The sequence below is a fragment of the Enhydra lutris genome, unplaced genomic scaffold (genome assembly GCF_002288905.1).
Source record: "Enhydra lutris kenyoni isolate GAN:26980312 unplaced genomic scaffold, ASM228890v2 scaffoldscaffold12, whole genome shotgun sequence".
NCBI classification, from domain to species: domain Eukaryota; kingdom Metazoa; phylum Chordata; class Mammalia; order Carnivora; family Mustelidae; genus Enhydra; species Enhydra lutris.
The window spans coordinates 46,201,608-46,217,120 of NW_019154096.1; the positions used below are offsets into that span (position 1 = coordinate 46,201,608).

Genomic DNA, 15,513 nt, shown 5'->3' on the forward strand with positions numbered 1-15,513 from the left:
TCCCGAAAGTGACATTTAACTTGGTACTCGTCGTAACCTTATTTCTTAACATTTCCTAGTTACTCAAGGCTGTTCTGGACGCTGCCTCCGAGAAAGGGTTTCTCTTTGGATCTCTCCCCTCCGTGCTTCCATAACACTGCCATACAATTCGCTAATAATACTTGTAATCGTGGCAAGATTTCCTGACACTACATGTTCTAGTCTAAGCTATTTGTCCGCGTTAGCTCAGTTTTTGCCGAACCCTCTGAAATGGTCGCTATTACTTCCATTTTGAAGATGAGGAAATCTTGGCGGACAGACGTTATGTAACCTGGGTAAGGTCACGTCGAAGAGTCACACTGTTCACTCGTTCGCCTCTCCTGCCGCACTGCGAGTTCCAGACCGGTACGGACAGACCAGCTTTTTACTTTCCCGCGGGCCACGCCCCGAGGGCGGCGCTCTGGTGAAGACACCGAGTCCCATGGTGCCTCGCGCGCCGACGCTGCTATTGGCTCGGCGTCTCGGCTCCTTTTTCAAATTGAGGCGCCGAGTCGTTGCTCGGTTTCCGAGGCTTCGGACGGAGACGAAATTGGTGACTCCGAGGCTCCCGCCAGCGCGGGACAGACGCCTCGGTCAGTCAGAGCCCCTGGTGGAGAGCGGAGACGTCGAGCTTGCTTGCGTGGCTTCCCCTGGCCACGCCAATACCCGGCGGGGGAGGTGGGCATCCGGACCGCGCCAGCCGCAGGGATCCTCTGCGCCCCACAACGTCGGAGTCCGCAGCCAGGCCTTCACCTTCGGGCAGGGATCGTCATGGCGTCCCAGCCGAATTCCTCCGCGAAGAAGAAAGAGGAGAAGGGAAAGAACATCCAGGTGGTGGTGAGATGCAGGTAGGGCGAACCCGGCAGGACTGGGAGTGCCGGGCTTTGCTGGCTTTGGTGCAGGGCTCCCGCCTGTGCTGTCCGGAGAGAGGAGTTTAGTTTTCAGTCTGCGGGGAGCAAACCTTCGTGTTTCGTAGTTCTCCGCATTCGGTCGATAAAAACGACGCCAGATTTCTGTGAGGGGTAAATTAGTGTCCGTTTCAGAAGAAAGGGCATTTGTATTAGAAGTTACAGTTTAAATGGTACTCAGATGGAGACTTTGATCGCCGGTTTTTAGGGAAAAGTGTGTTCTTTTAAAAAACTAATGTTGGGGAGATGCCACTCATTGAAGTTTCTCAGTTTCGAAATAAGACTGCATACCTACTTTGCAGGTGTTTTAGTACTTATGTTGGATTTACCGTCCTCTCCATCATCCTCTAAAAGAATAATCTATGACTTGTTCTCTTTCTTCTAGTTGCAATATTTTCTTAATCCTTGCCAAACAAGGAAACATCAGTGTATTTATATTTTAAAGGTTAACTGCTAGAGTAGTTTGTTTTTAAAAGGACGCATCTTAAGCCAGTATAGCTTTCTGATTGTACTGCAACTTGGTCTTCCGTAGACCAAGGGAGATAGTTTGTTTCCTCGCGGTGAGTGGGTGGAGGGTTCAAACTTTCCCCGGATTGATTTCCAAATAACTCCCCCATTTTAAAATTAGCCAGTAGAGGAGGAATATACTCGTTATGCAAACTGTTGCTTAATTAAGATTGATTTATTAAGTTTTTTAAAAGCCCTCCACGGTTTACTGGTCTGTGTGTGTTTCGTGTTTGTTTTTGTTGCGGTTGCTTTACAAATTCTACCAACTATTTAGTAGCTTTCCTGTAAATCCAGAAGTTCTAAAATTTAAAAAGAAAGGTCCTTTTTAAAATGTGTGAACAAACTTTCTTAAATTATTGCTTCTTCCACTTTGATATCTTGAATTGTAGTTGTCAAAGATAATAGCTAGCTTTCTGAACTAGGTGTCATAGAGGAAATTTGATGGTAACCTTAAGTGCCACCACTTACTAGTTGTATTCTAGAGCGTCTGTTAATAGTTACTTGTTTTGAAGATTGAATAAAAAGTTAATAGCCTGTAATACATATGCAAATTTTTAATTATTTAATTTTTAAAGCTTTTATTTTATTTATTTTTTTTAAAGATTTTATTTATTTGTCAGAGAGAGAGGGAGAGAGAGCGAGCACAGGCAGACAGAATGGCAGGCAGAGGCAGAGGGAGAAGCAGGCTCCCTGCAGAGCAAGGAGCCCGATGTGGGACTGGAGCCCGATGTGGGACTCGATCCCAGGACGCTGGGATCATGACCTGAGCCGAAGGCAGCTGCTTAACCAACTGAGCCACCCAGGCGTCCCAAAGATTTTATTTTTAAGCAATCTCTACACCCATTGTGAGGCTCAAATTCACAATCCGGAGATAAGAGTTCCATGCTCTACCTATTGAGCCAACCAGGCGCCCCACAAACACAAATTTTTAGATTATTTTGATCGTTTCATAAGGCCAAACAATATTGTTTTTTCTGAATGGTTTTATTTTCTTTAATTTTCTTTTTTATTGTTAATTACAAAATTTGTCAGACCTATAAAAAGTTATAGAGAAAAAAGTAACAAACATCTGTGTTATCCATGACCTAATTAGAAAGGAAACAATCATTACATTTGGAACCCTATTGTATCCCTCTCCAGCCTCCTTCCTCTACCCCAAGAATTAAACTTTATTCATGTTTATTATCCGCATACATTTCTTACCTAAAAAGAGATTTCTTTTACATTGTCACTAATGAAAAGTGCTTAGGTTGTGTCTAATTATTTACAATAATTTTTGTATAAAGAGATGTTTTTCTTTTCTTTCTTTTAAAATGTTTTTCTTTTCATTCTTTTTTTTTTTTTTTTTTTATTTTTTTTTTTTTTTTTTTAGAGGGGGATCTCAAGTATAGAGAGAGGCAGGCAGAGAGAGAGATAGAGAGAGAGAGAGAGGGAAGCAGGTTCCCTGCTGAGCAGAGAGCCCGATGCGGGACTCGATCCCAGGACTCTGAGATCATGACCTTAGCCGAAGGCAGCGGCTTAACCCACTGAGCCACCCAGGCGCCCCTCTTTTCTTTTTCAAGTTAATTCTGTTTACATCTAGTCCAGGAAGCTGTCAGAATTGTCATGTTTTACGTGTCTTTGAAAAGTAAAAAACCTATTTTTTATTTCTGGGAGTTGAAACGAAAAATTTTGTTATCTGCTTTACCAGTATCATTTAGTCTCCCATTTAATCCCAGTTAAGGAACTGCTTGTAATTTGCTTTATTGAGAAGAGACACAGAACTGTTTTACTATTCCACTATAAGATGATGCAAGTTTTTTTTTTTTTTTAATTCTTTATTGAATTTTTTTTCTTTCTTTCTTTCTTTCTTTTTTTTTGAGAACATTTTCTGAAGTTGGTATCCCTATCAGCAAAGAGTTGCTCCTGGCGTGCTCCTCACAGTAGAACTTGAGGTCCGATGATGCCATTGAAACCTTTGTTCGTTTATGGAGGCTTCTGATCTCAACTGCTGCACAGTTCTTGCCTGGGCCGTGTTTGTTGGTGCTTGCTGTTTTGCTGGACATCTTTTACCTGAAATCAGTAAGACTGTGTGGTCCCTTGTTTTCAGATTTAAGTGGTGGAATGAATCTGCCAAAGAACTGCTACCAAAGCAGCATCTGATTTTTTTTTTTTTTAATAACCCTTTAAAATTGTAGAAATCATTCTAGGGCTCTGGTAAGACAAGGGCCAGATTTGGCCCACAGTTTGAAGGTTATAGACCCCTCACATTGATCTAGCTACTGGTTATCTTTATTATACCCTACATAACTCCCCTGCCCCCCACCCCACCACACACATCTACCAACCTTTACCTCAGGGCCTTTGCAATTTCCCTCTGCCTAGAAAGCTTTCCCCCCAAAATAGCTATATGACTGGCTCCCTCACTTTTTAGATTCTGCTTAATTTTTTTTTTTTTTTAATTTAAAATAAGTTTATTCTGTTTGTACATCCGCAAAATACCCCCTTGGGGGAAAAATAATAACCAACAAGCCCATATACCCTGCTCCCCTTGAAGGAATGGATGGTAATACACTTTACAAAACTATCTCCGGAATCATGTATAAATGTTACTCTGAATTTCATTTGTTGTCATCAATTTCTTTAGTATCTCTGTGCTCTGAGGAATATTCTTAACCAAACCTTTCAAGTTTCTGGAAGAAAGGATAGGCTTAAAAGCTTCAACTGTGATTAGGTCTAACTTCATCACATCAGTGTAACACAAATACAGAACTGCAGGAATCCTCCACACTTGACAGTAACTCAGAACTGCTGCAGGAAGGTCATGTACGATATTTGGTTGTTCCAGCAGTGAACAGCATGGAGGCTCTTTGAAATTCTGTGTTTTTAGGGCTTTCAGGAAAGGAGAATGAAGGCTGCTAGTAGATTCTGAAGTTTAATAGTCAGTAACATGCCGACATGTGAGAATCGTCACTTGCATATTCTTCCTTGCACAAGAGCCAAAGACCTTTTCCAGCCACTGATACTGCTGATCTTCAGCTACGTAGCAGCTGCACTGACAGAGGACGACCGAGGGACTCGATTTCAGATGATAAAATACACAAAAAGCCTCTGCGGGGGACAGATGTGTCGTGTCCGTTGTTCTACACCATTCATTCCAGAGGTTAGCACGGCCAACTTCTTCCCAGACTCCTGAATTCATTACAAATGACGACAAAAACGCTACTGCATTATTTCCTATAGCAATTATGAATTTGGAGCAAGGATATTTTTCCAGCAGAGAAACTTCCAAAGATGTTTTTGTTTGTCTTCGAAAGAGCCGCACCTCCCTCTTCCGCGCCAGCTGCCGCCGGACCTCCCTGTCCTCGGCCGTCTCCCTAAATCAGAGAAAAGAAGCCTTCCCGGACCACCGTAAAATAGTAATAGCAACTGTCCATTTTCCCACATCATCAATTCCAATCACACTTAGTCTGTTTTATTTACTTTGATTTCTAATTTATCAGCACCTGATATATCTATAACACTAGGATAAAAGCTCTCTGAGAATAGGAATTTGGATGTTTTGGGTTTTTTCGAACCTTGGTTTTGTTCACTGGTATACCCTCAGTTCCTAGACAAATACCAATCACATAATAAGTACTTGACGAATATTATGGAATGAACGAATGAATGTAATGTGACTGTAGTGAGACCAACAAATTGATTGGTTTGTTAGTGTCATTAACAGAAACCTTACAATTTCTTTTTTTTTTTTTTTTTTAAAGATTTTATTTATTTGTCAGAGAGAGAGGGAGAGAGAGCGAGCACAGGCAGAGGCAGAGGGAGAAGCAGGCTCCCTGCCGAGCAAGGAGCCCGATGCGGGACTCGATCCCAGGACGCTGGGATCATGACCTGAGCCGAAGGCAGCTGCTTGACCAACTGAGCCACCCAGGCGTCCCAAAACCTTACAATTTCTAATTAGAGAAGTTTGGTTAGGAATATAGTGGCTTGGCAGTACTTTTTATGATAGTGCAAATAGTTCTTAAAGCTCATCAGTGGGAGTTTTGATAACTTTTAGAAATGTGTGATCTGTGTGAATATCTAGTACTTGGTTGTGACATCTTGAATGGTATTCATTTGGTTAATGTCATCACACATCATGGCAAAGAGATTAGTTGAGAGATGCTAAGAATTATAAACTAATTGAAAAAGCTTTAACCAGGGGCGCCTGGGTGGCTCAGTGGGTTAAGCCGCTGCCTTCGGCTCAGGTCATGATCCCAGGTCCTGGGTTCAAGCCCCACATTGGGCTTTCTGCTCAGCAGGGAGCCTGCTTCCTCCTCTCTCTCTGCCTGCCTCTCTGCCTACTTGTGATTTCTCTCTGTCAAATAAATAAAATCTTAAAAAAAAAAAAAAAAAGAAAAAGCTTTAACCATGTGAGAGAATTCATTGTACTTGATACTCTTGGCCTACCTCAGTATAAGTTGGTTTTGACTTAAGTTTGTTGAACTTTTAATAGTATTTCATGCCATGGGTTATGTACATTGTGTGGTTTCATTACATTTGACAATCGATAGCATTATTATGTGTTACCTGCAAGTTGGTGAGTTAAATTTTCCAGGATCACAAATTTGATTTTCTGCCTGTCAAAAATATACTAGGAATGGAGCATGGCAGAGGATGTTGTATCATTTTTAAAATAAATAGCAACTTGGTTTATGTAGTAGTTGCCATTTCCTTTCATAATATGTGAAACTGAAAGGGAAAAATGAACTCAGGTCGAGTACATCTCTTTCTTTGGCACAGATGTGTGTTAAGTGTATATATATCTGAATGATGCTACTGTGTGGACTAGGGTTCTTTTCAGCTCTTCCATCACTCCTCTTAGGATGACATTTATTAAGCTATATAGTTTAACAGATATTAGGATGCGTGCCAAGCATAGTAGGAGCCCCTGGGAAACTAAACTAAATAGGATTTCTTTTTTCTTTTCTTTCGGTATTGGGGGGAGGCATGTGTGTGAGTGCCAGTTATCCACTGACAGGTTAGTATTTTGAACACAAATCTGGCATGTTCTTTCTTCTACGTCATAGCCTAATATTCTTATTAGACTCTAAGAATAATGGAAATAGAATTCTGAAAAATAAGTTTGGCCTTTTTTTTAACGAGTTAATTCTGTTTACATCTAGTCCAGGAAGCTGTCAGAATTGTCATGTTTTACGTGTCTTTGAAAAGTAAAAAACCTATTTTTTTATTTCTGGGAGTTGAAACGAAAAATTCTGCTGTCTGCTTTACCAGTATCATTTAGTCCCCCACTTAATCCCTGTCACCAATAGTGTCAAAAAACTTCACTTCGTTATTGTGTAAGGTATTAATGATAATGTCATCTGTAACCTGATAACTAAGAGTTTTTAAAATACCTTTGTATATTTCTTTTTATAGACCATTTAATTTGGCAGAACGGAAAGCTAATGCCCATTCTGTAGTAGAATGTGATCATGTACGAAAAGAAGTTAGTGTACGAACTGGAGGCTTGGCTGACAAGAGCTCAAGGAAAACATACACTTTTGATATGGTACCTATTTTTTTCTTTCTTTTTTTTTTTTTTTTTCAAGATTTTATTTATTTATCAGAGAGCATGTTAAGGAGCGGGGTTGGAGCAGAGGAAGAGGAACAAGCAGACTCTTCTGAGTGCAGACAGAGCCTGACACATGGGGCTCAATCTCATTACCCCAAGATCACAACCTAAGCCAAAAGTCCAAGAGTCAGATGCCCAACTGGCTGAGCCACCCAGGTGCCCCAGTACCTATTTCTTAAAATGCTGCTACTCCTTTATTATTTGCTATGTAAAGTTTTTCTTGTATACATATTTCCTCTAGGTTCTAGTATACAGTTCCAAGTTTGAGTTGACTCTTGAGTTTTCTTTTTTCCTTTTTTTTTTTTAAAGATTTATTTATTTATTTATTTGACAGAGAGAGAGAGAGAAATATCACAAGTAGACAGAGAGGCAGGCAGAGAGAGAGGGAAGCAGAGCAGAGAGCCTGATGCCAGGCTCCATTCCAAGACCCTGAGATCTTGACCTGAACCAAAGGCAGAGTCTTAACCCACTGAGCCACCCAGGCGTCCCAACTCTGAGTTTTCAAATGGTTTCTAGTGGGCTGAATGAGTTAATAGATAAAAAACAAAATTTTTAAAGTGAGTAATTTGAAGTACCTTTTTCCTGAAGAATTGCTTTGATTTTTTTTTTTTTTTTGGATAGGTTTTTGGAGCTTCTACTAAACAAATTGATGTTTACCGAAGTGTTGTTTGTCCAATTCTGGATGAAGTTATTATGGGTTATAATTGCACTATTTTTGCGTGAGTAAAACACTGTTTTTCAAAGTGCTGAAAAGGTTTAGAAGCATGTATTTATATTCTGTTTACCACTTTGGTTAATTTTAACAGATATGGCCAAACTGGCACTGGAAAAACCTTTACAATGGAAGGTGAGAGGTCACCTAATGAAGAGTACACTTGGGAGGAGGTATTTATCGTTTATAATAATTTCCGTCTCACTGAACTATGACTGAATAAAAAAAATTGGTTGGAAAAAAACAAAAAAATTGGTTAAAAAAAATTGGTGAAAAGAGAAGATCAGTATACCTATGTCAAACATGAATGTGGTATAAACTACTATTTTAGTAAAATTAAAGTATGTGGTATGATTCCTGTTTAAGAAACATGATATCATTAGGAGAGAAAGGACCAATACATATGACACAGTTACATGATAAGAGAGAGGTCTGTTTGGGACAGACTAGTTGGAGCAGAATATTGTGGAAAAGTGGCATGTGATTATGGCTTTAAAGGGAAGACTTTGCAGTGTAGGAGTGAGTTTGTCATAAAGTTAACATAGCAAGAGGCAGCATGGTATCAACAATGACCTTCAGTATTTAAGAAATTAAGATTACTGTATTACTAGATAGTGTAGAAAGCACATACTAGGTTTTACAAAGATTTCTATCAAGTGTGTTTAAGTTAGTTTAATGACTAAGTTAATTTTCTAACTTGTTAACATTTAGGTTGATCCTTTTTTCTAGTGGTTAATAGTTGAGGCATTAATAACTTTAAACATGGATAATAAAGTTATGGAATTATAACCATAGGAAATAAGGAGTACACTTAAAGCACAGTTTCAAAATTTAAAGATTTATAATAATTTTATTACAGATGCTTAGATATTTCAGAAACAACTGTGTTTATGTTAGAATTAGGGAATATCCTGTTAGATGGGCCTATTTCTGTTAACATGGTTGTATTACTAATGTTCTCATGAGCCAAGTTAGAAAGAATTATTAAATGTGGCTTTCTAAGTAGTTTAGTTCAGTTGGTTTCTATGTAATCTTCAGACATGAAGTGGCTGATGGGTAGGACATACTTGTGGAAGGTATGAAGAAAAATAATTACTGTTGCATAAACTCATAAATGACTTGGCTGCTCTAATATTTGGTTAGTTTTTTTTAACCTGTTTTGAAATATTTATGTTTAAAGATTTTATTAACTTCAGAGAGAGAGAGATTGAGAGTGCAGTGAGTGGAGGGAGGAACAGAGTGGGAGGGAGAGGAGGAAGGAAAGAAGCTCAACCCAGACCTCATGCTAAGGGCGGAACCCTACATGGGACTTGATCCCATGACCCAGAGATCATGATCTGAGCTGAAACCAAGAGTTGGATGCCTAAACAACTGAGACACTCAGATGCCCCTCATATTTGTGTTTAAATATATCATAAACATATCATATATCATATTTGTGTTTAAATATATATCATAGATATAAATATATCATAAAAGTGTTTTAAGAGCCATAGTAAATGGCATTCTTCCCTTATTTTAGTCCTAACTAATACTATAATTTCAGGATCCCTTGGCTGGTATAATTCCACGTACCCTTCATCAAATTTTTGAGAAACTTACTGATAATGGTACTGAATTTTCAGTCAAAGTGTCTCTGTTGGAAATCTATAATGAAGAACTTTTTGATCTTCTTAATCCATCTTCTGATGTTTCTGAGAGACTGCAGATGTTTGACGATCCCCGTAACAAGGTAACTCAGTCTTTGAGAATGAAATGTCTCTGGATTTTAATGTGTGATGCTTTGAGAAGTCAGTATATATATTTTTACCAACCTCATGGATGATCTTTTGATATTTGCTTAGAGGGGAGTGATAATCAAAGGTTTAGAAGAAATTACAGTACACAACAAGGATGAAGTCTATCAGATTTTGGAGAAGGGAGCAGCAAAACGGACAACTGCGGCAACTCTGATGAATGCATACTCTAGGTAAGAAAGCCAGTGTCCTCCCCCCACCGCTCCGTTTTCTTTTTAACGTGGGAAATCAAATTGAGGTGCATCAAAGTATGTGAGTCCCATACCTAGACTGTATGTATGCTTGATTTCATGCTTTAGTAATTGGCTTGAGATTTAGAGGCAAGCACCAGTATTGGAAGAATGTTGGAAGGAGAACAAAGACAAGTCAAATTAGAGAAGTATTAATCTTTTTTAAGTAGACTATTTTTTTCTCAAATGAAATCGTATGCAGGAGCCTAGATTAATATGTGCCTGCTGTAGTCGATTTGAGGGTGGGATGAAATCTTATTTGAGGGTGGGATGCTCAGAGGCTTAACTCCTCAGCCTCCTGTAGATTATCCCTGAGCACTTTTTGGGGGCCTCCAAAGTGGATACCTAGAACAAAGTTTAAAAGCCCATGGTTTAAGTAAGGATTAGAAGAAAGTCAAATAGCTTCATTTAATTTTTCCCCTGGCTTTATTGCAGTATGACCAACAAAAATTACATTTATTTGGGTTGTACAACATGATTTAAGTAAAATTAAATTATGTGTATAAAGTATATAGGAAGACATGGTCACTAACACTGGCTTTCCAGGGTAGAAAGGGGCATATTTGGTTAGCACCCCCTATGAAAAGAATCCCAAATTCTAGAAAAGCAGTTTATCAAGTCAGGTGATATTTTTTTCTACTGTTCTGTGAAGGAAGCATTAGAGTGTAATTAAAAAAGCTATAGATTGGGAGTTAGATATTTGCAATTAACCAAACATGTGACTTCAGGTAAATAAGTGAACTTATCTGAATATCAGTTTCCCTGACCTACAAAGTAATTATTAGAAATAGATCTCAGAGGGCGCCTGGGTGGCTCAATGGGTTAAAGCCTCTGCCTTCTGCTCAGGTCATGATCCCAGGGTCCTGGGATCGAACCCCACATCAGGCTCTCTGCTCAGCAGGGAGCCTGCTTCCCTTCCTCTCTCTCTCTCTCTGCCTGCCTCTGTCTACTTGTGATCTCTCTCTGTCAAATAAATAAATAAAATCTTAAAAAAAATTTAAAAGAAAATATAAAAAACAAAAAAAAAAGAAATAGATCTCAGGGTGCATGGCTGGCTCAGTCAGAAGAGCATGTGACTCTTGATCTCAGGGTTGTGAGTTTGAGCCCCATGTTGGGTGTAGAGATTACTTAAATAAACAAAACCTAAAAAAAAAAATTAATTAAAAAGAAAAACTAAAAAAAAATTAGATGTCTTACTTCTTTGCTCCCTTATAATTGGAAATTTCTGCAACTCTTTGAAAAGTTACACATGCATTTAAAGAACAAAAAAATAACATGAAAGTAATGAAAATCATGAAACTATGGGTGATTTTATGATTTTAATTAAATTTTCCTATAATAGCTTTCCATTTAAAAAAATTATGTAGGGTCGCCTGGGTGGCTCAGTTGGTTGGACGACTGCCTTCGGCTCAGGTCATGATCCTGGAGTCCCGGGATCGAGTCCCGCATCGGGCTCCCGGCTCTGCGGGGAGTCTGCTTCTCTCTCTGACCTTCTCCTCGCTCATGCTCTCTCTCACTGTCTCTCAAATAAATAAATAAAATCTAAAAAAAAAAATATATATATATATATATGTAGAAATTGGAAGAATGAGTTTAAGACTAGATAATATTTCTTTTCTCTAAATACCTTTCTTTTAAATAAATTCCTACTTTTTCATAAATTTGTATAATTTAGGATTTCTTTTTTTAAAGATTTTATTTATTTTAGAGAAAGAGCATGAGTGGGGGTTGGGAGGGATGCAGAGGGTCAGGGAGAAGCAGACTCCCTGAGCAAGGAGCCTGACTCTGGATTTGATTGATCCCAGGACTTTGGGATCATGACCTGAGCCAAAGGCAGATACTTAACAGATTGAGCCACCCAGATGCCCTCTAGGACTCATTTTTTTTATATGTAGACTTGTGTAACGGTCTTTTTATGAATGTATGTGATAAAGTGAAGTAAAACATTCAATTTTCCAAAATCAGAGTTGAGGTCTATGCTTGATTGCAGTAATTCCATAATCTTGAATTAGGAATGGGTAAATAATGGTAGAAAATATGAAATACATATTGAATTCAGATTTATACTTTGTTTTTCTTTTCTTTTTATTTATTTATTTTTTAAGATTTTATTTATTTATTTGACACACAGAGATCACAAGTAGGCAGAGAGACAAGCAGAGAGACGGGGCGGGGAGGGGCCGCGGGGAAGCAGACTCCCTGCTGAGCAGAGAGCCTGATGTGGGGCTCGATCCCAGGACCCTGGGATCATGACCTGAGCTGAAGACACACGGTTAACGACTGAGCCACCCAGGCGCCCCAGATTTATAGTTTCTTTATACTTTTCCTGTGCCCTTCCCCTTTTCTGTAATTTTAAATAATAAAGTATGATTACTGTAAAATTTTCCAAGCAACATGAAAAGTACAAATAAGAAAATTAAAAATTACCATATTCCTCACTAATCATCAGTGAAATTAACAAGGATGTTCACCAAATGTCATTGATACGGGAGTAAGAGGTCTTTTGTTGTCTATATAGCTTTTGTATCCCTCAGATAAAAGCTGAATGTCAGTACATAAGATAGACTTTGGAACACTTTATGGTCTAGTGGTGATTGTCTTGTAGTATTTTGGTAATCATTCTTATTTACTATTTGCTTTTCAGGAGAGGGTATTAATTATTTCTGATATTCTCAAAGCAGAACAATATATTTTTACAACAGCTGACATTGAAATCAAGTAATTTGATTATTTGTGTGGTACTGTTTGAATTTATGGTAATGACATATTTCAAGAGATTCTTATAAATAGGAAGACTGATTTCAAGCCTTTTCCTCTGACATACCACGCAACTGTCCAAAACTGACCCCACATCCAGCTTTTAGAGGTCTGAGGATTCTAGTTCCTAAGTCTTTTAGGGTGTTTACAGATAGTTTCTTATTGGGGTCCCCTCTGCAGGCAGCAGTTACAAGAAAGCAAAAACCTAAGCATTATACTATCTACCCTCTGTCTTCCAAAATCTTATTGATGTCTCCTGTCTGATACTATCTTTCTCTACCTTGTAGCGTTTGGTCTTTCTTTACTCTTTTTAATATTTTATAGAAAGCAAATAATGTTTTGTTACAATGACTGGACAACCTGATCTTGTTTTCTAGTCGTTCCCACTCAGTTTTCTCTGTTACGATACATATGAAAGAAACTACAATTGATGGAGAGGAGCTTGTTAAAATTGGAAAGTTGAACTTGGTAAGTGTCTGCCTTAATACCACTGTTTCATTCTTTTTTTTCTCTAGCATTATTAAGGTATAATTGACAAATATAATTATATATTTAAAGTGTAAAAAAAAGGGATGATTTGATATATGTATGCTTTGTGAAATGATTACCATAATCAGGTTAATTAACATATCCTTCACCTCACATAGTCACTTTTTTGCGGCGGGGTAAGAATGCTTAGGTCTACTCTTAGCATGTTTCAGCTGTCATTACCATAGTGTACATTACATCCTCAGAGTTTATTCATCTTATAATTGAAGGCTTATACTCTTTGACCAGCACCTGCTTCTCCCCCATTCTCCTACTCTTGGTAACCGTCATTCTACTCTCCATTTCCATGAACTAACTTTCTTCCCCCACACCCCCTCAATTCTACACATAAGGGAGATCATACAGTATTTGTCCTTCTCTGTCTGGCTTATTTCACTTTGCATTATATATTCTAGGTTCATCCATGTTGTTACAAAATGCAGGATTTCCTTCTTTTTCATGGCTAAGTAAATGTATTCCATTGTACATGTATAACATATCTTCTCTATTCATTCATCACTGTTTCCATATCTTGGCTATTATGAATAATTCATTGAACATGGGAGTGCAGATATCTCTTTGAGTTACTGATTTTATTTCTCTTGGATAATATACATAGAAGTGGGATCGCTGGGTCAAACCACTGTTTCATTCTTTTTTTTTTTTTTTTTAAAGGTTTATTTATTTTAGAGGGGAGAGAGGGAGAGAGAATCTCAAGCAGAATCCCAGCTGAGTGAGGAGCCCAATATGGGGATCTCACGACCCTGAGATAATGAGCGGAGCCAAAATTATGGGCTGGATGCTTAAGGCACCTGGGTGGCTCAGTGGGTTAAGCCTCTGCCTTTGGCTCAGGTCATGATCTCAGGGTCCTGGGATCAAGGCCCAAATCGGGCTCTCTGCTCAGCGGGAAGCCTACTTCCCCTTCTCTGCCTACTTTTGACCTCTCTCTCTGTCAAATAAATAATAAAATCTTTAAAAAAAAAAATTTGGACGATTAAGGCTCTGAGCCAGCCACTCAGGGACCCTTCAACTGTTTCATTCTTGACCACCACAGAGCAGCTTGAAATTCTGTACTTCTAGACAATATTTTTGAAGCTCCTAGGTAATTAGCTTTGTAATTACTATTTATAGCTATTGTTAATAATAAAAAAATTATCTTGGTGGGTAGTTGATACATTATACTAGAGAATGAAAGTCTTTCTGTCCAAATCCAGTGGAACTAACAGCTTTTATTTTTGAAATTCGAGGTTGAACTAACAACTTTTATTTTTGAAATTCAAGGTTGATCTTGCAGGAAGTGAGAACATTGGCCGTTCTGGAGCAGTTGACAAGAGAGCTCGGGAAGCTGGAAATATCAATCAATCCCTTTTGACTTTGGGAAGGGTCATTACTGCTCTTGTAGAAAGAACACCTCATGTTCCTTATCGAGAATCTAAACTAACTAGAATCCTCCAGGATTCTCTTGGGGGACGTACAAGAACATCCATAATTGCAACAATTTCTCCTGCATCTCTCAATCTTGAGGTAAGCCCTTTAATAGGCATCTGCAAGTGTAGTAGCTGTAATTCTTATTTAGCTATCACTTACTTTATTTTACTTTTTTGTTTTTATTTTTTTATCATATATTTTAAAAGTTCATTAATTGGCTTCATTCATTCTAAGCAAGAGTAAAAGAATCTGGATATTGTACATGGACATAGGAGGACAACACTGAAAAAATTGTTTTTCTACTTCTTGGCAGTTTTTAATCTTAAAAAGCCAATTACTTAATGGCTTTTCCTACACAGTCTTCAAAAGAAATTGCTGTGGTCATTAGCAGTGGATGGTTACATGTGGTATGGAGATTTTTAAAAAGATTTTATTTATTTATTTGAGAGAGAGTGAGGGGGTGGAGGGGTGGGTAGAGGGAGAGGAAGAATCAGACTCCCTGCTGAGCGGGGACTCTGATTGGGGCCAGGGTATGGAGATTTAATTGGGGACTTAAAAGTGAGTTAATTGAATGCTAGTGTTGTAGAAACTCTTAGAGGGCACTGAAGATGGGATTGGATATGTGAGAACAGGTGGTAAAACCAAGAGAAGCAAAAAAAAAATGGCGAAATCTCTTATTTTATTGTGATTGTTTCCTTTAAATGGAGTTAGAAAAGGATTTATAAGGTCTCTAATTCCCCTTTCATTTTAAAAAACATCTTTACTGAGATGTAATTCACATGCCATTAAATCACCTATTAAAAGTATGTAATTCAATGATTTTAATATATTTGCTGAGCTGTGCAACCATCACTAAAGTCTATTTAGAGCATTTTCATTACCTCAGAAAGAAACCTTGTAACCCATTAGGAATCACTCTCCATTTGCCCACATTCCCAGCCCTAGGTCACGACTAACCTACTTCAAATTTTTTTTTCTTTTTTTTTTTTTTAAAGATTTTGTTTTATTTATTTGACAGAGACACAGCGAGAGAGGG

At 38.3% G+C, this 15,513-nt stretch overlaps 2 protein-coding genes across 3 annotated transcripts in view; one reads left to right on the forward strand and one right to left on the reverse strand.

The window, feature by feature from the left end:
• The first annotated feature begins 602 nt into the window (after positions 1–602).
• Positions 603–15,513, forward strand: part of LOC111145164 (kinesin family member 11) — a 43,813-nt gene continuing 28,902 nt past the window's right edge. The window contains exons 1-8 of one of the 2 annotated variants that reach the window (XM_022499865.1): positions 603–866; positions 6,831–6,963; positions 7,648–7,745; positions 7,833–7,911; positions 9,285–9,470; positions 9,583–9,707; positions 12,899–12,989; positions 14,331–14,573. In XM_022499865.1, coding sequence (XP_022355573.1) covers positions 790–866; positions 6,831–6,963; positions 7,648–7,745; positions 7,833–7,911; positions 9,285–9,470; positions 9,583–9,707; positions 12,899–12,989; positions 14,331–14,573 — 1,032 coding nt within the window. In that variant the 5' untranslated portion in view covers positions 603–789. The remainder of the gene's footprint in view (positions 867–6,830; positions 6,964–7,647; positions 7,746–7,832; positions 7,912–9,284; positions 9,471–9,582; positions 9,708–12,898; positions 12,990–14,330; positions 14,574–15,513) is intronic. The other variant, XM_022499866.1, reaches the window with a different exon arrangement.
• Positions 3,934–6,479, reverse strand: LOC111144727 (proteasome assembly chaperone 1-like). Its single transcript, XM_022499167.1, is given in 2 exon segments — positions 3,934–4,789; positions 6,475–6,479. Coding segments are annotated over 2 exon segments (786 nt in total). The 3' UTR covers positions 3,934–4,008.